Genomic DNA, 21,398 nt, shown 5'->3' with positions numbered 1-21,398 from the left:
AGAAGCAGTGTGTTTCAGGTGTGCATTAAAATACATCCACTCAGATGTTGCCAATAAACCTCCCTCTGTCCCCCCCTCTCTCTGTCTGTCCCCCCCTCTCTCTCTGTCCCCCCCTCTCTCTGTCTGTCCCCCTCTCTCTCTGTCTGTCCCCCTCTCTGTCTGTCCCCCTCTCTCTCTGTCTGTCCCCCTCTCTGTCTGTCCCCCTCTCTCTCTGTCTGTCCCCCTCTCTCTCTGTCTGTCCCCCTCTCTCTCTGTCTGTCCCCCTCTCTCTCTCTGTCTGTCCCCCTCTCTCTCTCTGTCTGTCCCCCTCTCTCTCTGTCTGTCCCCCTCTCTCTCTGTCTGTCCCCCTCTCTCTCTGTCTGTCCCCCTCTCTCTCTGTCTGTCCCCCTCTCTCTCTGTCTGTCCCCCTCTCTCTCTGTCTGTCCCCCTCTCTCTCTGTCTGTCCCCCTCTCTCTGTCTGTCCCCCTCTCTCTCTGTCTGTCCCCCCTCTCTCTCTGTCTGTCCCCCTCTCTCTCTGTCTGTCACCCCCTCTCTCTGTCCCCCCCTCTCTCTGTCTCCCCCTCTCTCTGCCCCCCCTCTCTCTGTCCCCCCTCTCTCTGTCTGTCCCCCCTCTCTCTGTCTGTCCCCCCTCTCTCTGTCTGTCCCCCCTCTCTCTGTCTGTCCCCCCTCTCTCTGTCTGTCCCCCCTCTCTCTGTCTGTCCCCCCCCTCTCTCTGTCTGTCCCCCCTCTCTCTGTCTGTCCCCCCTCTCTCTGTCTGTCCCCCCCCTCTCTCTGTCTGTCCCCCCCTCTCTCTGTCTGTCCCCCCTCTCTCTGTCCCCCCTCTCTCTGTCTGTCCCCCCTCTCTCTGTCTGTCCCCCCTCTCTCTGTCTGTCCCCCCTCTCTCTCTGTCTGTCCCCCCTCTCTCTCTGTCTGTCCCCCCTCTCTCTCTGTCTGTCCCCCCACTCTCTCTGTCTGTCCCCCTCTCTCTCTGTCTGTCCCCCTCTCTCTCTGTCTGTCCCCCCTCTCTCTCTGTCTGTCCCCCCTCTCTCTCTGTCTGTCCCCCCTCTCTCTCTGTCTGTCCCCCCTCTCTCTCTGTCTGTCTTTCCCCTCTCTCTCTGTCTGTCTGTCCCCTCTCTCTCTGTCTGTCTGTCCCCTCTCTCTCTCTCTGTCTGTTCCCCCTTTCTCTCTGTCTGTCCCCCCTTTCTCTCTGTCTGTCCCCCCTCTCTCTCTGTCTGTCCCCCCTCTCTCTCTGTCTGTCCCCCCTCTCTCTCTGTCTGTCCCCCCTCTCTCTGTCTGTCCCCCCTCTCTCTGTCTGTCCCCCCTCTCTCTGTCTGTCCCCCCTCTCTCTGTCTGTCCCCCCTCTCTCTGTCTGTCCCCCCGCTCTCTGTCTGTCCCCCTCGCTCTCTGTCCCCCCCTCTCTCTGTCTGTCCCCCCCTCTCTCTGTCTGTCCCCCCCTCTCTCTGTCTGTCTTCCCCCTCTCTCTGTCTTCCCCCTCTCTCTGTCTTCCCCCTCTCTCTGTCTGTCTTTCCCCTCTCTCTGTCTCTTTCCCCTCTCTCTCTCTGTCTTCCCCCCCCTCTCTCTGTCTGTCCCCCCTCTCTCTGTCTGTCCCCCCCTCTCTCTGTCTGTCCCCCCCTCTCTCTGTCTGTCCCCCCCTCTCTCTGTCTGTCCCCCCCTCTCTCTGTCTGTCCCCCCTCTCTCTGTCTGTCCCCCCCTCTCTCTGTCACCCCCCCTCTCTCTGTCCCCCCTCTCTCTCTCTGTCCCCCCTCTCTCTCTCTGTCCCCCTCTCTCTCTCTGTCCCCCTCTCTCTGTCCCCCCTCTCTCTCTGTCCCCCCCTCTCTCTCTGTCCCCCCCTCTCTCTCTGTCCCCCCTCTCTCTGTCTGTCCCCCCTCTCTCTGTCTGTCCCCCCCTCTCTCTCTCTCTCTTTCCCCCCCTCTCTCTCTCTCTGTCTGTCCCCCCCATCTCTCTGTCTGTCCCCCCCTCTGTCTGTCCCCCCTCTCTCTGTCTGTCCCCCCTCTCTCTGTCTGTCCCCCCTCTCTCTGTCTGTCCCCCCTCTCTCTGTCTGTCCCCCCCTCTCTCTGTCTGTCCCCCCCTCTCTCTGTCTGTCCCCCCCTCTCTCTCTCTGTCTGTCCCCCCCTCTCTCTCTCTGTCTGTCCCCCCCCTCTCTGTCTGTCCCCCCCCTCTCTGTCTGTCCCCCCCTCTCTGTCTGTCCCCCCTCTCTCTGTCTGTCCCCTCCTCTCTCTGTCTGTCTTCCCCCTCTCTCTGTCTGTCTTCCCCCTCTCTCTGTCTGTCTTCCCCCGTTCTCTCTGTCTGTCTTCCCCCTCTCTGTCTGTCTTCCCCCTCTCTCTCTGTCTTCCCCCTCTCTCTGTCTGTCTTCCCCCCTCTCTCTCTCTGTCCCCCCCTCTCTCTGTCTGTCCTCCCCCTCTCTCTCTCTGTCTGTCTTCCCCCTCTCTCTGTCTTTCTTCCCCCCCTCTCTGTCTGTCTTCCCCCCCTCTCTGTCTGTCTTCCCCCTCTCTCTGTCTGTCTTCCCCCTCTCTCTGTCTGTCTTCCCCCTCTCTCTGTCTGTCTTCCCCCTCTCTCTGTCTGTCTTCCCCCTCTCTCTGTCTGTCTTCCCCCTCTCTCTGTCTGTCTTCCCCCTCTCTCTGTCTGTCTTCCCCCTCTCTCTGTCTGTCTTCCCCCTCTCTCTGTCTGTCTTCCCCCTCTCTCTGTCTGTCTTCCCCCTCTCTCTGTCTGTCTTCCCCCTCTCTCTGTCTGTCTTCCCCCTCTCTCTGTCTGTCTTCCCCCTCTCTCTGTCTGTCTTCCCCCTCTCTCTGTCTGTCTTCCCCCTCTCTCTGTCTGTCTTCCCCCTCTCTCTGTCTGTCTTCCCCCTCTCTCTGTCTGTCTTCCCCCTCTCTCTGTCTGTCTTCCTCCTCTCTCTCTGTCTTCCCCCTCTCTCTGTCTGTCTTCCCCCTCTCTCTTTCTGTCTTCCCCCTCTCTCTCTGTCTTCCCCCTCTCTCTGTCTGTCTTCCCCCTCTCTCTCTCTGTCCCCCCCTCTCTCTGTCTGTCCTCCCCCTCTCTCTCTCTCTCTGTCTGTCTTCCCCCTCTCTCTGTCTTTCTTCCCCCCCTCTCTGTCTGTCTTCCCCCCCTCTCTGTCTTTCTTCCCCCTCTCTCTGTCTGTCTTCCCCCTCTCTCTGTCTGTCTTCCCCCTCTCTCTGTCTGTCTTCCCCCTCTCTCTGTCTGTCTTCCCCCTCTCTCTGTCTGTCTTCCCCCTCTCTCTGTCTGTCTTCCCCCTCTCTCTGTCTGTCTTCCCCCTCTCTCTGTCTGTCTTCCCCCTCTCTCTGTCTGTCTTCCCCCTCTCTCTGTCTGTCTTCCCCCTCTCTCTGTCTGTCTTCCCCCTCTCTCTGTCTGTCTTCCCCCTCTCTCTGTCTGTCTTCCCCCTCTCTCTGTCTGTCTTCCTCCTCTCTCTCTGTCTTCCCCCTCTCTCTGTCTGTCTTCCCCCTCTCTCTGTCTGTCTTCCCCCTCTCTCTCTGTCTTCCCCCTCTCTCTGTCTGTCTTCCCCCTCTCTCTCTCTGTCCCCCCCTCTCTCTGTCTGTCCTCCCCCTCTCTCTCTCTCTCTGTCTGTCTTCCCCCTCTCTCTGTCTTTCTTCCCCCCCTCTCTGTCTGTCTTCCCCCCCTCTCTGTCTTTCTTCCCCCTCTCTCTGTCTGTCTTCCCCCTCTCTCTGTCTGTCTTCCCCCTCTCTCTGTCTGTCTTCCCCCTCTCTCTGTCTGTCTTCCCCCTCTCTCTGTCTGTCTTCCCCCTCTCTCTGTCTGTCTTCCCCCTCTCTCTGTCTGTCTTCCCCCTCTCTCTGTCTGTCTTCCCCCTCTCTCTGTCTGTCTTCCCCCTCTCTCTGTCTGTCCTCCCCCTCTCTCTCTCTCTCTCTGTCTGTCTTCCCCCTCTCTCTGTCTGTCTTCCCCCTCTCTCTCTCTGTCCCCCCCTCTCTCTGTCTGTCCTCCCCCTCTCTCTCTCTCTGTCTTCCCCCTCTCTCTGTCTTTCTTCCCCCCCTCTCTGTCTGTCTTCCCCCTCTCTCTGTCTGTCCTTCCCCTCTCTCTCTCTCTCTGTCTGTCTTCCCCCTCTCTGTCTTTCTTCCCCCCCCCCTCTCTGTCTGTCTTCCCCCTCTCTCTGTCTGTCTTCCCCCTCTCTCTGTCTGTCTTCCCCCTCTCTCTGTCTGTCTTCCCCCTCTCTCTGTCTGTCTTCCCCCTCTCTCTGTCTGTCTTCCCCCTCTCTCTGTCTGTCTTCCCCCTCTCTCTGTCTGTCTTCCCCCTCTCTCTGTCTGTCTTCCCCCTCTCTCTGTCTGTCTTCCCCCTCTCTCTGTCTGTCTCCCCCCCTCTCTCTGTCTGTCTTCCCCCTCTCTCTGTCTGTCTTCCCCCTCTCTCTGTCTGTCTTCCCCCTCTCTCTGTCTGTCTTCCCCCTCTCTCTGTCTGTCTTCCCCCTCTCTCTGTCTGTCTTCCCCCTCTCTCTGTCTGTCCTCCCCCTCTCTCTCTCTCTCTCTGTCTGTCTTCCCCCTCTCTCTGTCTTTCTTCCCCCCCTCTCTGTCTGTCTTCCCCCTCTCTCTGTCTGTCCTCCCCCTCTCTCTCTCTCTCTGTCTGTCTTCCCCCTCTCTCTGTTTTTCTTCCCCCCCCTCTCTGTCTGTCTTCCCCCTCTCTCTGTCTGTCTTCCCCCTCTCTCTGTCTGTCTTCCCCCTCTCTCTGTCTGTCTTCCCCCTCTCTCTGTCTGTCTTCCCCCTCTCTCTGTCTGTCTTCCCCCTCTCTCTGTCTGTCTTCCCCCTCTCTCTGTCTGTCTTCCCCCTCTCTCTGTCTGTCTTCCCCCTCTCTCTGTCTGTCTTCCCCCTCTCTCTGTCTGTCTTCCCCCTCTCTCTGTCTGTCTTCCCCCTCTCTCTGTCTGTCCCCCCCTCTCTCTGCCCCCCCCCCTCTCTGTCTGTCCCCCCTTTTCCTTCTGTCTGTCCCCCCCTCCTCTCCTTCTGTCTGTCCCCCCCTCCTCTCCTTCTGTCTGTCCCCCCGCTCTCTCCTTCTGTCTGTCCCCCGCGCTCTCTCCTTCTGTCTGTCCCCCGCGCTCTCTCCTTCTGTCTGTCCCCCGCGCTCTCTCCTTCTGTCTGTCCCCCGCGCTCTCTCCTTCTGTCTGTCCCCCGCGCTCTCTCCTTCTGTCTGTCCCCCGCGCTCTCTCCTTCTGTCTGTCCCCCGCGCTCTCTCCTTCTGTCTGTCCCCCGCGCTCTCTCCTTCTGTCTGTCCGCCGCGCTCTCTCCTTCTGTCTGTCCCCCGCGCTCTCTCCTTCTGTCTGTCCCCCGCGCTCTCTCCTTCTGCCTGTCCCCCTCTCTCCCCTGTTATGACTCATGTTTGTGTTAAATTTACTGTAGTAAAGTGGTAACATCATTACTCATATCATGTAGCTGAAATGCAGCACAGATCAATCTCAAGTAAAAGCCTAGATTATTTGATCTGGAATAAACAGATATTTATAGGACATTTTCATAATTTTCCCAAATTCTTATGAAAAAATATTCATCACATACTGCATTGAACCGTTGTTCCCACTTTATTATATATTTCTTTGTCGCTCCATTGGGAGACCCAGACAATTGGGTGTATAGCTTCTGCCTCCGGAGGCCACACAAAGTATTACACTCAAAAGTGTAACCCCTCCCCTCTGCCTATACACCCCCCCGTGCATCACGGGCTCCTCAGTTTTATGCTTTGTGTGGAAGGAGGCACACATCCACTCACACATCTCCATTTTAGTCAGCAGCAGCTGCTGATTGTATCGGTTGGAAGAAAAGAGGGCTCCCACGGGGCCCCCGGCATGCTCCCTTCTCACGCCACTAAGTCGGCGGTGCTGTTAAGGTTGAGGTACCCATTGCGGGTACGACGGCCGGAGCCTCATGCCGTGTTTCCTTCTCCATCCCTGAGGGCTCTGGTAGAAGTGGGATCCGAAGCGGTCATCCAGGTTCTGGGACCGTGCTCCCTCCGCAGCCCCTGAGGGAATCTGCTGGACAGGAGCTTATCTATCTTCAGGGACAGGGCCCTGCATCCACGAGATACTCTGTGTCCCTATGGGGACGGTGTATGGAGCGCCTGGTTTCCAGACGCCGCATCTGACTGCTGAATAGTGAAGACCGGGGACTACCGCGCCGACTGCGCCTGCTTGTCGGCCCGGGTATTAAATTTAGTCCCCGGCTTCATCGCGGCCTAGTGGAAAAACTCACGCCCCCAGGCCTGTCTATCAGAGATAGGGGCGGGATAGCGGACCTGACGTCGGATGTGAGGGCCGGGGCATCCTGTATGCTCCCTCCCCCCTCACTGATCACTGTGGGGACCCCAGATTCCCGCACTTTTCATAACGCCGCCCATGGCTTCACCCCTCCCCTGAGAGCTCCGGCAGCCATCTTTAGGACATTCTGCCGGTGGATAATCACAGAGAACAGCTCTGCAGCTCTGGGAGACCAAGGCAGGGAATCTGGAGCACACACACCCCGCTCTTTAGCGGTCGGTAAGCCGCACCGGTCACTCGGTGTTGGTCCCCTTGGGTGCCGGTATAGATACGTATATTTATACTTATTTCTGTTCGGCCGGGGTATACCCTTTTTTCTATATACCCTCAGTGATCACGCTCCTGGGACACAACAGCATGTCGACCACAAGGAGCAAGGGCACTAAAGCACAGGGGTTTTTTGCGACATGTACCTCTTGTAGGGCCATGTTACCTGCGGGTTCCACCTACCCTCACTGTGAGCAATGCTCGGCCCCTGTTACGCTTGCTCAGCCGGAGCCTCGGTCACTAGTGGGCCCCTCGGCTCAGGCAGACCCCCCTGCTTCCACTGTCCAGGTGGCAGCGACAGAGTTTGCAGTTTTTGCTGAAAAGCTCTCAGAGTCACTCTCACAATCCATGGCTCAGTCTATGGACAAATGGTCTGCCAAGTTGCTGGAAGCCCTGCAGTCCAGACCGGTCCTTACACAGGCCCAAGACCCTGTTAGATCGGCGCCTCCAGGTCCCTCTCGGTACACCCCGGCCGGGGTGGACCCTAGGTCTCACGTGGAGGACTCCTCCACGGACCACAGTCCCAGACCAGCTAAGCGGGCTCGCTTGGAATCTTCCCCGACTTCTTCACGCTGCTCGGGTTCCCAGCTTGAGGACTCTCTGAAGGACGAGGCGGAGGCAGATAGAACTGAAATCCATCTATGAGGCCACGGGCGCGTCTTTTGCCCCGGCTTTTGCAGCCGTGTGGGCACTCCAAGCTATCTCAGCTTGTCTGGCTGAGATTAATGCGGTCACACGTACGTCTGCCCCGCAGGTTTCATCTTTAACCTCTCAGGCGTCGGCGTTTTCTTCCTACGCCATGAACGCAGTCCTAGACTCTGCTAGCCGTACAGCGGTGGCATCCGCTAATTCTGTTGCAGTCCGCAGGGCCATGTGGCTGCGCGAATGGAAGGCAGACTCGGCTTCCAAGAGGTTCTTAACCGGTTTGCCGTTTTCTGGCGAGAGATTGTTTGGCGAACGATTGGATGAGATTATTAAGGAATCCAAGGGAAAGGACTCCTCCTTACCCCAGTCCAAACCTAAGAGATCTCAGCAACGAAAAATACAATCGAGGTTTCGGTCCTTTCGTCCCTCCGCCAAGCCACAGTCCTCTTCGTCCAATAGACAGGACAAAGGCCAGAGGAACTCCTATGCGTGGCGGTCTAAGTCACGCCCCCAAAAAGCCGCCGGAGGCACTGTCTCCAAGGCGGCCTCCTCATGACTCACGGCATCCCCGAACCGCATCCTCGGTCGGTGGCAGGCTCTCCCGCTTTCGCGACGCCTGGTGGTCACATGTTCAAGACCGATGGGTGAGAGACATCCTGTCTCACGGTTACAGGATAGAGTTCAGCTCTCGTCCTCCGACTCGTTTTTTCAGAACATCCCCGCCCCCGCGCGAGCAGACGCACTTTTTCAAGCAGTGGACGCTCTGAAAAAAGAAGGAGTCGTGCCCCCGTTCCCACTCAGGAACAGGGTCGCGGTTTTTACTCCAACTTATTCGTGGTGCCAAAGAAAGACGGATCATTCCGTCCCGTTCTGGACCTCAAATTGCTCAACAAACACATGAGCACCAGACGATTCCGGATGGAATCTCTCCGCTCGGTCATCGCCTCGATGTCACAGGGAGACTTCCTTGCATCGATCGACATCAAGGATGCTTATCTCCATGTGCCGATCGCACCAGAACATCAACGCTTTTTGCGTTTCGCCATCGGGGACGAACACCTTCAGTTCGTGGCATTGCCCTTCGGCCTGGCGACAGCCCCACGGGTTTTCACCAAAGTCATGGCATCCGTTGTGGCGGTCCTGCATTCTCAGGGACACTCGGTGATTCCCTACTTAGACGATCTCCTAGTCAGGGCACCGTCTCGGGCGGCGTGTCAACACAGCCTTACCGTCGCTCTGGAGACCCTCCAGCAGTTCGGGTGGCTCATCAACTTCCCAAAATCCAAGTTGACACCGACCCAATCTCTGACCTATCTAGGGATGGAGTTTCATACACAGTCAGCGGTAGTCAAGCTACCACTAGACAAACAGCTGTCACTGCAGGCAGGGGTGCAATCTCTGATTCAGACTCAGTCACACCCCTTGAGACGCCTCATGCACTTCCTGGGGAAGATGGTGGCAGCGATGGAAGCAGTGCCCTTCGCGCAATTCCATCTGCGTCCGCTCCAGTGGGACATTCTCCACAAATGGGACAGGAGGTCGAACTCTCTCGACAGGAACGTCTCTCTTTCCCCTGCAACGAAGACGTCTCTTCAGTGGTGGCTTCTTCCCACTTCTCTATCACAGGGAAAATCCTTCCTGCCCCCAGCCTGGGCTGTGGTCACCACGGACGCGAGCCTGTCAGGGTGGGGAGCGGTATTCCTCCATCACAGAGCTCAGGGAACCTGGACTCCGATAGAGTCTTCCCTTCAGATCAATGTCCTGGAGATAAGGGCAGTGTATCTGGCACTATTGGCTTTCCAGCAGTTGCTGGAGGGCAGGCGGATCCGTATCCAGTCGGACAACGCCACTGCCGTCGCATACATCAACCACCAAGGCGGCACGCGGAGTCGTCAAGCCTTCCAAGAAGTCCAGCGAATTCTGCAGTGGGTGGAAGCCACAGCATCCACCATCTCCGCAGTTCACATATCGGGCGTAGAAAACTGGGAAGCAGATTTTCTCAGTCGTCAGGGCATGGATGCGGGGGAATGGTCCCTGCACCCAGAAGTGTTTAGAGAGATCTGTCGCCGCTGGGGAACGCCGGACGTCGATCTCATGGCGTCACGGCACAACAACAAGGTCCCGGCCTTCATGGCACGATCTCAAGATCACAGAGCTCTGGCGGCGGACGCATTAGTCCAGGATTGGTCGCAGTTTCAACTGCCTTATGTATTTCCTCCTCTGGCAATGCTGCCCAGAGTACTACGCAAGATCAGGTCCGACTGCCGTCGCGCCATTCTCGTCGCCCCAGACTGGCCGAGGCGGTCATGGTACCCGGATCTGTGGCATCTCACGGTGGGTCAGCCGTGGGCGCTGCCAGACCGCCTAGACTTGCTGTCGCAAGGGCCGTTTTTTCATCTGAATTCTGCGGCCCTCAACCTGACTGTGTGGCCATTGAGTCCTGGCTCCTAGCGTCTTCAGGGTTGTCTCAGGATGTCATTGCCACTGTGAGACAGGCCAGGAAACCGACGTCCGCCAAGATCTATCACAGGACTTGGCGGATTTTCTTGTCCTGGTGTTCTGATAAGGGTTTTACTCCCTGGCCTTTTGCCTTACCCACTTTTCTTTCCTTCCTTCAATCCGGAATGGATAAGGGGTTGTCACTTAGTTCTCTCAAGGGGCAAGTTTCGGCACTCTCAATATTCTTTCAAAAGCGCCTGGCCAGGCTTCCGCAGGTCCGCACGTTCCTGCAGGGAGTTTGCCACATAGTCCCACCTTACAGGCGCCCGCTTGAACCCTGGGACCTTAACAGGGTGCTAACGGCTCTTCAGAAACCGCCTTTTGAGCCGCTGTGGGATGTCTCCTTATCACGTCTTTCGCAGAAAGTGGCATTTCTAGTAGCAGTTACTTCACTCCGTAGAGTGTCGGAGCTTGCAGCACTGTCATGCAAAGCCCCCTTCCTGGTTTTTCACCAGGATAAGGTGGTTCTCCGTCCTGTTCCGGAATTTCTCCCTAAGGTGGTATCGCCTTTTCATCTCAATCAAGATATCACCTTACCTTCATTTTGCCCTAATCCAATTCACCGCTTTGAAAAGGATTTGCACTCATTAGATCTAGTGAGAGCACTCCGTTTCTACGTGTCTCACACAGCGCCCCTGCGCCGTTCAGATGCGCTTTTTGTCCTTGTGGCTGGTCAGTGTAAGAGTTCGCAAGCTTCCAGGTCAACCTTGGCTCGGTGGATCAAGGAACCGATTCTTGAAGCCTACCGTTCTTCGGGGCTTCCGATTCCTTCGGGGCTGAAAGCCCATTCTACCAGAGCCGTGGGGGCGTCCTGGGCATTGCGGCACCAGGCAACGGCTCTACAAGTGTGTCAGGCAGCTACGTGGTCTAGTATGCACACTTTCACAAAGCACTATCAAGTGCATGCCTATGCTTCGGCAGATGCCAGTCTAGGTAGGCAAGTCCTTCAGGCGGCGGTGGCCCACCTGTAAGAGGGAGTCGTGTCGGCTCTTGTTATCGAGGTATTCTTTACCCACCCAGGGACTGCTTTTGGACGTCCCAATTGTCTGGGTCTCCCAATGGAGCGACAAAGAAGAAGGGAATTTTGTTTACTTACCGTAAATTCCTTTTCTTCTAGCTCCTATTGGGAGACCCAGCACCCGCCCCTGTTTTCCTTCGGGCTAGTTGTTCTTTTGTGTACACATGTTGTTCATGTTCAATTGTTTCATGGTTTTCAGTTCTCCGAACATCCTTCGGATTGAATTTACCTTAAACCAATTTATAAGTTTCCTCCTTCCTGCTTTTGCACCAAAACTAAGGAGCCCGTGATGCACGGGGGGGTGTATAGGCAGAGGGGAGGGGTTACACTTTTGAGTGTAATACTTTGTGTGGCCTCCGGAGGCAGAAGCTATACACCCAATTGTCTGGGTCTCCCAATAGGAGCTAGAAGAAAAGGAATTTACGGTAAGTAAACAAAATTCCCTTCTTTCGGAGTCGGTCCATTTTATACCGACTCCAACTCCGACCACCAAAATGGACACCAACTCCACGACTCCGACTCCACACCCCTGGTCAGAACACAGGCTACACAGAGCACAAAGTGAGTCCTTCTGCCTCTTTATAGTGAATGGCTCAATTGGGGATTTTGTATGAATCCTGCTTTTCAGGGCTCTTGACGGTAGCCCCAACATAACCACAAATGTGGCCCAATCAAAATGTGAACATAACCCAAGTAAGTGCTAGACCAAAAGTGAAAATTTACATTTGACTTAGGTAAAATATATCTTTGTACCGTGTTAGGCTAGTTTCACACTTGCGTTGAGCGCATTCCGTCACTATGGAGAATAGCGCAGTCCATTAACGGACTGCGCTATTCTCCATAGAGTTGTATGGACGACGCACTGTAACGCAAGTGTCTGCGTTGCATCCGCTGGACGACGCAGCGTCGTTATTTTGACGCTGCGTCGGGCGGATGGAACGCTGCATGTAGCGTTTTTCTGCGCTTGGCGGAGTGTCAAAAAATCGCAACTTGCAGGAATCCGTTAGGTGTCCGTTGTTTTTATAATGGACGCCTATGGTGGCGGATTCCGTTAGAATGCGTCATTTGACGGATTCCGTTAACGCAGCTGTCTTTACACAACTGCGCATGCTCAGATGTGTAAAGTCAAGGAAAAAAAACTACAACGGATTGCGTTATTTTGTACGATTTGTAGCATGCGTTGTGCCACTATATGCAACGCATCCGTTGCATGCGTCACACAACGCAATGCTACGGATCCCGTCCAACGCAAGTGTGAAACTAGCCTTAGGCCTTGTGCCCACAGGGCGTTTTTACAGCGTTTTTTCTAGCGTTTTTCATTGCTTTTTTTAATCAATAAAAGCAAGGAAAAAGCATCCCAGCAAAGTCTATGAGAATCGGGACTTGCTGTGCCCACGTTGCTTCTTTTTCAGTTGCTTTTTTTCTTGCTGAAAAAAGAAGCAACATGTCAATTGTTTTAGCGTTTTTTTCCTGCTTTTTTCCCCAATTGACTTCAATGGAGTAGGGAAAAAAAGCAGGAAAAAACGCATGTGTAATGCCCACGTTGCTTTATATTTTATGCGTTTGGGCATTTTTAGGGAGAAAAGAAAGCTATGGCTATGTAGATTCCTTCATAGAAGAAAGCCACATAGCCAGCATAGGCAGCTATTTCCTTATCTCCCATTGTTTACCATGACACCTCTGCAGGGACCCCCGCTGACGTCATAAGGTAAAGAGTTCATCCCAGCGGGGGATCTCCAGGAAATCCCACAGTAATCCTCCTGTATGAATTGTATTCACCTTGTGACATCCCCTAACTTGTACAGGGAGGTGTCTTGGTAAACAATGCAGGGACCCCCGCTGATGTCACAAGGTAAAGAGTTCATCCCAGCGGGGGATCTCCAGGAAAGCCCCAGGGTATTCCTCCTTAATTAATTGTATTCACCTCCTGACATGCCCAGACCTCCCTGCAGAGAAATTTCATGGTAAAACACTGCAAGAATACTGAATGCCTGGTGCACAGCCTATGCAACATAAATGCAGGGAACCCCCGCTGACGTCAAGGTGAACCCCGAAAAACCCCAGTGATCCTCCTGCATGAGCTGTGTTCACCTTGTGCCGTGCACCAGGTATTCAGTATTCTTGCGGTGTTTTACGACACCACTGTACAGGGAGGTCCGTGGATGTCAAGTGGAATACAGTTCATGTAGGGGGATCACCGGGGTTTCCTGGAGATCCGCCGCTGGGATGAACTCTGCACCTTACTCACCTCTCTGCAGACTCCCGGGTCACGTCCGATTGGCTCCAGAACCCGCCGGTAAGCAGCTGATTGTTTACGTCCAGCGGTGAAAAGCCTGCCGGCTTTTTAACAATTAGATGATGAATCAGCTGATCTTGCTGGACGTAAACGATCAGATGATACTATCAGGTGACAGCATTAGCTGCTTACCTGCGGGTCCTGGAGCCCATGGGACTTTTAAACAATCAGCTGATGTGTAATCTGATTCAGGTTCTTGAACCTGTGTCAGGTTCAAAGACGTGAATCCAATATCATCTAATCGGAAGGCAAACCGATCAGATCTGATCAGTTTGCCTTGTGATCAGATGATATTGGATCCAGATTGGACATCACGGGACCCTCGACCCAGGACTACTGCGGAGGGGGTGTCACGAACCACCAGGGGGGGTCACTCAGAACTCCCCCGTGCTGGCCACCAATGTCACGATCGGGGGGTAACAAGCAGGAGTCACCCCTCCTTTATACCTCCCGACCGACAGACAGAGCACGTGACGCGCTCTCTAGCGCCCCTCTTATAGTCAGGCCAATTATGGAATTGCCCGACAATAAGCAAGGAGGCCGCTATACTACTTATGCCGATTATTGAAGGGTCCCCGGTGAGAGTAGGGTATATATTCCCCCGACCTCCGCGGGCGGAATATATAAAATCTTCCCGAATCTCACTGGCCCCCCACAATAATCCTTGGCACAAACTCGCTGCCACCAACCGCTTCACGGTAACTATTAGCCGAACACACGGACGTGGGATTCAAGATCGAGATAACAGAACAGCCCAAGATTAATTATATAATTTTATCAGCCTAAAGCACACTAGAACTACAATATATACAATAGGGAATCTACAGAATATACAGTTATGTCAGAGTACAGTTACAATCAAAGCATGGTTTACAAACAGGCATACACAGTTCCAGAAGTTACCTTGTGCGTCTGGCCACAGGAGGGCGCCGTGGACCAGGTTTCCAGGATCTCCCTCACAGGTCTTCCCTGACCAGACCCCCGAGCAAAAGAACACTGGGAAATGGCCGAAGTAGGGTTATCAACCTGGGCAAATCCAGGTACCCTCCTACCTTAGTGACCTCACAGGGAAGCACTGCCACTCCCCCTGCATTGAGTCAGAGTAATATCCCAGAAGGGGCTATTACCTGCAACTCCGGACTGGGAGGTCCGATCAGGATGGTTCTGGTGCCATCAGATCCGCCCGGGTCCCCTCTGCATTTTGAGTCCAAGCACGACTCATTTACCGGACTCCTACTAGCAGTTCTCTATATCTCGCCGCCCCAGGGTGCCACATAGACGTCGAAGATATGCACAGATTCGGCTTGAAGTCCCGATTCTAACGATGTAGGGGGTGTATGGCTGAAACGCACGGTAATATCATAACTGGGTATGATATTACGGAGCCAGCAGTATGCTCTCCTGTGGGGACTAGCTACTTTTGGTTTTGCTAGGTCCCTGCCTACTCTCTTTGATGAGTGGACACAGCTCCCAGGGGGTCTTCCTCTCTCTGTATTTTAGAGGCCTGAGAGAACAAGCAATCTCCATATCAGAGGAGATGGCTGTTGGAGGTGTAAGTGGGACTTCACACCTTTCCAGATGCTGGCATCTGAGAAGTACCTCAGTGTGTGAAGGGACAAGGGAGGGGGGTTGCCCTCAGGGGGGTGATGAGAGAAATGATGACTGGACATCATCATTCCTCTTAATATCCCAGGATTTCCCTCACAGGGGGGTTTTTTAGTTCAATAAAGATGGAGTCACTAATTGTGTTGTGTTTTATTTCTAATAAAAAATATTTTTCTCTGTGTTGTGTTTTTTATGATCTTTACTAGAAATTCATGGTGGCTATGTCTAATATTGGCGTGACACCATGAATTTCAGGCTTAGGGCCAGCTGATAATACAAAGCTGTCCCTAATCCTATTATTACCCAGCGAGCCACCCGATACCAGGGCCACTGGAAGAGTTGGATACAGCGCCAGAAGATGGCGCTTCCTATGAACGCGCCGTTTTCTGGGGTGGCTGCGGACTGCAATTCACAGCGGTGGGGGGGATGCCCAGAAAGCTCGGGCCACCCTGTGCTGCGGATTCCAGTCCCCAGCTGCCTAGTTGTACCTGGCTGGACACATAAATTGGGTGAAGCCCACGTCGGTTTTTTTTTTTTTTTTTATTTTATGAAATTCATGAAATAATTAAAAAGAAGGGCTTCCCTATATTTTTGGTTCCCAGTTGGGTACAAATAGGCGGCTGGGGGTTGGGGGCAGCCCGTACATGCCTGCTGTACCTGGCTGGCATACAAAAATATGGCGAAACCCATGTCGATTTTTTGGTTTTATTTTTTTAAATTTATTAAAAAAAAATAAAAAAACAAAAACACATAACCCAAAAGGGTTAGGGGTAAAGAAAATAAATGCGTAGGCTCCCGCTGCATTTTCTATTGCTAGCTAAGGGTAACCCAAACAGCTACTGGCTGCTAACCCCTACTTCTTAGTGTTACCTTCACTGGCAATGGAAAATCCAGGGAAGCAATATTTTCTTGAGGGTTTTTTTGCCAAAAAACTAAAAAAAAAATGACGTGGACTTCGCCCAACTTTTGTGTTTAGCCAGGTACAGCCAGACAGCTAGGGAGTGGAATCTGCAGTGCAGAGTGGCTCAAGCTTTCTGGGCCCCCTGCTGCATACTGCAGTCTGCAGCTGCCCCAGAAAATGGTGCTTTCATAGAAGCGCCATCTTCTGGCACTGTATCCAACTCTTCCAGCGGACCTGGTGTCGGGTGGCACGCTGGGTAATAAGGCTTTAATACCAGCTTCGTTTTACCAGCTGGTATTAAGTCCGAGATTCTTAATGTCAGGCCAAGTTTGACCCGGCCATTAAGAATCTCCAATAAAGTGTTAAAAAAAGACACCACACAGAAAAAATACTGTATTAGAAATAAATACACAGACACACTTAGGGACTCCCATCTTTATTACTCCCTCTCTCCCCCCTCCTCGATCCTGGTCTTCTGTCACTGATCTAGCTTTGCTATATCAGAAAGAACAGGGGAGGAAGAACGCTTCTGCTCCTCGTGCTGTCTAATCACTCAATGTGTGAGCAAAGACTGTGGGTTGGTAAGCGGTGTCATCAACACTGCCACCATTGCCATAGTAACCTAATTAGAGGGTTACTATAGCAACGGTGATCTCCGTGCACCTGATTCCCGCCGCCGCTATTCATAGTGAATAGCGGCGCCGGTAAACCATCTAATAGACCATCTTTTTCTTATCACTTTTATTCCAAAATGGAGATTGAAGAAAATGGGTTGAACAAGGAAATTACATCAGAACACCTTTTTTTCGCATCCAACTTTAATGAGCTGAAACAAGCATTCAATAGTAACAAAAAAAAGCATGAAAAGAAGCATGAAAAAAAGCACGAAAGCATGAAAAAAAGCAGGGAAAAAAGCATGAAAAGAAGCAAGAAAAAAAGCAAGAAAAAAAGCATGAAAAGAAGCAAGAAAAAAGCATGAAAAGAAGCATGAAAAAAAGCATGAAAGCATGAAAAGAAGCACAGAAAAAAGCTGCTTTTTTTGTGCTGAAAAAAAAGCACCGTGGGCACATAGCCTTAGCCAGTGGAGATAAAAAAAGTTTGTTGAAAAGAACTGAGAGTCCTCTTGTATGTAGGGTAGACTGGACAACAGCTCAGGACAAGGATCAATTCTCACCGCCACACAAATAGAGAAAAAAGGATAGATCTACCTGTGGCCAAACATTTTTGTAACCCAGACCACAGCATCATGGACATGAAATTGTTAGAATTGAAAGGAAATTTCAAGTCCCAGAGAGACAGAAGAGTCTGGGAATACAAACTTATGATGACCTTTGCACATTCAGAGCAGGAATGAATGTATCACATGGATTTATGTCTTTTTACATCAATTAAGAGATGTGCTCCTCAGAGCATCTGGGGGCATCACAGCCCGGACCAGACCGCAATCAGAGGACAATAAAATTTTCACACTGCTTATCGATGAAGTACAGCAATATTTATGGCCACAACAGTTTGCCCCCTTACCATACTGATCGTTCTGCTTCACATAACTTGTCTTATTTACTGCTCCATTCTATGTCCTGTTGTGTATAAATATGTCACTCTTCAGATTTTGTGTTATACTGAGCCTGATGAAGAGACCTGAGTAGTCTCGAAAGCTTGCTATTATTACCATCTTTTCAGTTAGCCATTAAAAAGTATCAATCACTGAGGACTTCAGTTCTTTTAAACAAACTTTTAATTTGACTTAGACCATACAAATGTTTACCATGTTATTTAAGGCAATATTTAAAAAGGTCACATGTACATTTACTGTGACATCTATGTTACATTGTATTGGTAGTCTTGTAATGCTTGTCTCATCTTGGCCTTTTTTTTTTTATCTAAGCCCATCGGAGAGACGTTTTGCTGTATTTTCCCTTACTGTGTCCTGTGATGGTCGGGAAGTGCTTGGTGGGTAAGTAAAGATTTGTATTTGAAAGCATAAGAGTACACAAAAGGAGTTTAACTAGAAATATATCGACATGTATAGTATATTTTTTTAGAATATGGTTGATTCCAAGATTATGCATATAAATAAGAAAAATAACAGGTACAATATAGCAGCAATTATAATAATGGTGCCAATATACAATGTCCTATACAATGCTCCACAGGAAAGAGTGACAACAGATATGTAGAGAACATGGTATTTCTTTGTCGCTCTATTGGGAGACCCAGACAATTGGTGTATAGCTACTGCCTCCGGAGGCCACACAAAGTATTACACTTAAAAGTGTAAGGCCCCTCCCCTACTGCCTATACACCCCCCGTGGGATCACGGGCTCCTCAGTTTTCATGCTTTGTGCGAAGGAGGCTAACATCCACGCATAGCTCCACTGTTTAGTCAGCAGCAGCTGCTGACTTTGTCGGATGGAAGAAAAGAGGGCCCATACTAGGGCCCCCAGCATGCTCCCTTCTCACCCCACGTTTGTTGGCGGTGTTTGTTAAGGTTGAGGTACCCATTGCGGGTACGGAGGCTGAAGCCCACATGCTGTTTTCCTTCCCCATCCCCTTAGGGCTCTGGGTGAAGTGGGATCCCATCGGTCTCCAGGCACAGGAGACCGTGCTCCGTCCACAGCCCCTGGGAATCTGCTGGACATGGAGCTGAGTATCGTCAGGGACAGGACCCTGCTACATTAAGGTACTCTGTGTCCCCGTACAAATCGCGCACACACACTGCAGCATTGCTGGGTGTGTTAGTGCGCCGGGGACAGCAGCGCGACACGCTTGTGCTTTACTCACTGCAGCTTTGCTGAGTGAGTTTATGTATTAGGGACTGCCGCGCCAGCCGCTGCTGGCGGTTTTTTACACTGCGGCGCGGCTGGGACTTGTGGTGCGCCGGGGACTTCCGCGCTGGCCGTGCATATATGACGGCCGCGCTTATAAATCGAGTCCCCGGCTTTTGCGGCCTAGTTCTGTTTCGTTCCCGCCCCCAGGCCTGCCAGTCAGGGGAAGGGCGGGACGCTGGTCAGAACATCAGCGCCGAGGGCTGGAGTCTGCTTAGCATACTCCAACCCCCCTCACTGGGCACAGTGGGACGCCAGTTTCCCGCACTTTGTCTGGGGCACGCCCACGGCCCGCCCCTCTTCACAGGACGCCGGCAGCCATTCCTGTTTGCAGTCTGACTGGAGAGGGGAGACAAGCTCTGGGAGACCCAGACACGGGATTCTGGCGACCACACACCCGCTGGCAGCGGGCGGTAAGCGGCACCTCGGGTGCTGACCCCACTAGTGCCGAAGTGTTCATTTGTACTTTATGCTTGTATGCTATACAGTGCACTGTACGGTCGCTATTCTTGGCTATATACCCTCCTAGATTGCTAGACAACAGCATGTCGTCCGCAAAAAGCAAGGGGGCCAAGACACAGGCTTTCTATGCTACCTGTACCGCATGTGGGGCTGTTCTACCGGCAGGTGCCACTGACCCCCATTGTGTGCAATGTTCGGCCCCTGTAGCACTTGCTCAGCCGGGGTCTCTGCTAGAAGGGGTCCAAGGAGAACCGCCTGTGAACACTGTCCAGGTGACAGGGACGGAGTTTGCAGTTTTTGCTGATAAACTGTCGGTGACTATGACTAAAATCCTTGAGACTTTGCAGTCCAGACCGGTAACTCAGACCATGGGCACTGTTGATTCAATGCTCCCTGGCCCCCCCCATTTGGAACAAATCCGTGCTCCGGGGGGGTCCCATGCATCCCGGTGTGATGGCTCTGACACGGACGACAGTCCCAGACAGCCTAAGCGAGCTCGCTATGAGCGACCCTCGACTTCATCACACTGGTCAGGGTCCCAGCAGGAGGACTCTCTGTATGATGAGGCAGAGGTAGCTGATCAGGATTCTGATCCTGAGACCGCTCTCAATCTGGATACACCTGATGGGGACGCAATAGTGAATGATCTCATAGCGTCCATTAATAAAATGTTGGATATTTCTTCCCCAGCTCCTCCAGTGGAGGAGTCAGCTTCACAGCAGGAGAAATTCCATTTCAGGTATCCCAAGCGTAAATTGAGTACTTTTCTGGACCACTCTGACTTTAGAGAGTCAGTCCAGAAACACCACGCTTATCCAGATAAGCGTTTCTCCAAACGTCTTAAGGATACACGTTATCCCTTTCCCCCGGACGTGGTCAAGAGCTGGACCCAGTGTCCAAAGGTGGATCCCCCAATCTCCAGGCTTGCGGCTAGATCCATAGTTGCAGTGGAAGATGGGGCTTCACTTAAAGATGCCACTGACAGACAGATGGAACTCTGGTTGAAATCCATCTATGAAGCTATCGGCGCGTCGTTTGCTCCAGCATTCGCAGCTGTATGGGCACTCCAAGCTATTTCAGCTGGTCTGGCACAGATTGACACTGTCACACGTACATCTGTTCCGCAAGTAGCGTCCTTAACGTCTCAAATGTCTGCATTTGCGTCTTACGCTATTAATGCTGTTCTGGACTCTACGAGCCGTACGGCAGTGGCGTCCGCCAACTCCGTAGTTTTACGCAGGGCCTTGTGGTTAAGGGAATGGAAGGCAGATTCTGCTTCCAAGAAGTGCTTAACCAGTTTACCATTTTCTGGTGACAGACTGTTTGGTGAGAGATTGGATGAAATCATTAAACAGTCCAAGGGTAAGGATTCTTCCTTACCTCAGCCCAGACCAAATAAACCCCAACAGAGGAGGGGACAGTCCAGGTTTCGGTCCTTTCGAGGCTCGGGCAGGTCCCAATTCTCCTCGTCCAAAAGGACTCAAAAGGATCAGAGGAGCTCAGATTCTTGGCGGGCTCAGTCACGCCCAAAGAAAGCAGCCGGAGGAACCGCTACCAAGGCGGCTTCCTCATGACTCTCGGCCTCCTCTCTCCGCATCCTCGGTCGGTGGCAGGCTCTCCCGCTTTGGCGACATTTGGCTGCCACATGTCAAAGACCGTTGGGTGAGAGACATTCTGTCTCACGGGTACAGGATAGAGTTCAGTTCTCGTCCTCCAACCCGATTCTTCAGAACTTCTCTGCCTCCCGGCCGAGCCGAGGCTCTTCTGCAGGCGGTGTGCTCTTTAAAGGCAGAAGGAGTGGTGATCCCTGTTCCTCTTCAGGGGCAAGGTCACGGTTTTTACTCCAATTTGTTTGTGGTGCCAAAAAAGGACGGGTCTTTCCGTCCTGTTCTGGACCTAAAACTGCTCAACAAGCACGTGAAAACCAGGCGGTTCCGGATGGAATCCCTCCGCTCCGTCATCGCCTCAATGTCTCAAGGAGATTTCCTAGCATCAATAGACATCAAGGATGCTTATCTCCACGTGCCGATTGCTCCAGAGCACCAGCGTTTTCTACGCTTCGTTATAGGAGACGAACACCTTCAGTTCGTAGCCCTGCCTTTCGGTCTGGCGACAGCCCCAAGGGTCTTCACCAAGGTCATGGCAGCAGTAGTAGCAGTCCTGCACTCTCAGGGTCACTCTGTGATCCCTTACTTGGACGATCTACTTGTCAAGGCACCCTCTCAAGAGGCATGCCAACACAGTCTGAACGTTGCGCTGGAGACTCTCCAGAGTTTCGGGTGGATCATCAACTTTTCAAAGTCAAATCTGACCCCAACCCAATCGATAACATACCTTGGCATGGAGTTTCATACTCTATCAGCGATAGTGATGCTTCCGCTGGACAAACAGCGTTCACTACAGACAGGGGTGCAATCTCTCCTTCAGGGCCAGTCGCACCCCTTGAGACGCCTCATGCACTTCTTAGGGAAGATGGTAGCAGCAATGGAGGCAGTCCCTTTTGCGCAGTTTCATCTGCGTCCACTACAATGGGACATTCTCCGCCAATGGGACGGGAAGTCGACGTCCCTAGACAGGAACGTCTCCCTTTCTCAGGCGGCCAAGGATTCTCTTCAGTGGTG

General features: G+C 52.7%; 1 protein-coding gene across 2 annotated transcripts in view; it reads left to right on the top strand.

Moving 5' to 3' along the window:
- The window catches only part of DCAF11 (DDB1 and CUL4 associated factor 11), a 156,533-nt gene that overhangs the window by 102,061 nt on the left and 33,074 nt on the right, over nucleotides 1-21,398 (top strand). For both annotated transcript variants that reach the window (XM_075319090.1, XM_075319082.1), the window contains one exon: nucleotides 17,376-17,444. In XM_075319090.1, coding sequence (XP_075175205.1) covers nucleotides 17,376-17,444 — 69 coding nt within the window. The remainder of the gene's footprint in view (nucleotides 1-17,375; nucleotides 17,445-21,398) is intronic.

This window comes from Anomaloglossus baeobatrachus, chromosome 1 (assembly GCF_048569485.1).
Source record: "Anomaloglossus baeobatrachus isolate aAnoBae1 chromosome 1, aAnoBae1.hap1, whole genome shotgun sequence".
In the NCBI taxonomy this organism is placed as follows: domain Eukaryota; kingdom Metazoa; phylum Chordata; class Amphibia; order Anura; family Aromobatidae; genus Anomaloglossus; species Anomaloglossus baeobatrachus.
The sequence above is the reverse complement of the archived record's forward strand: the minus strand, read 5'-3'. Positions and strand labels throughout refer to the sequence as shown.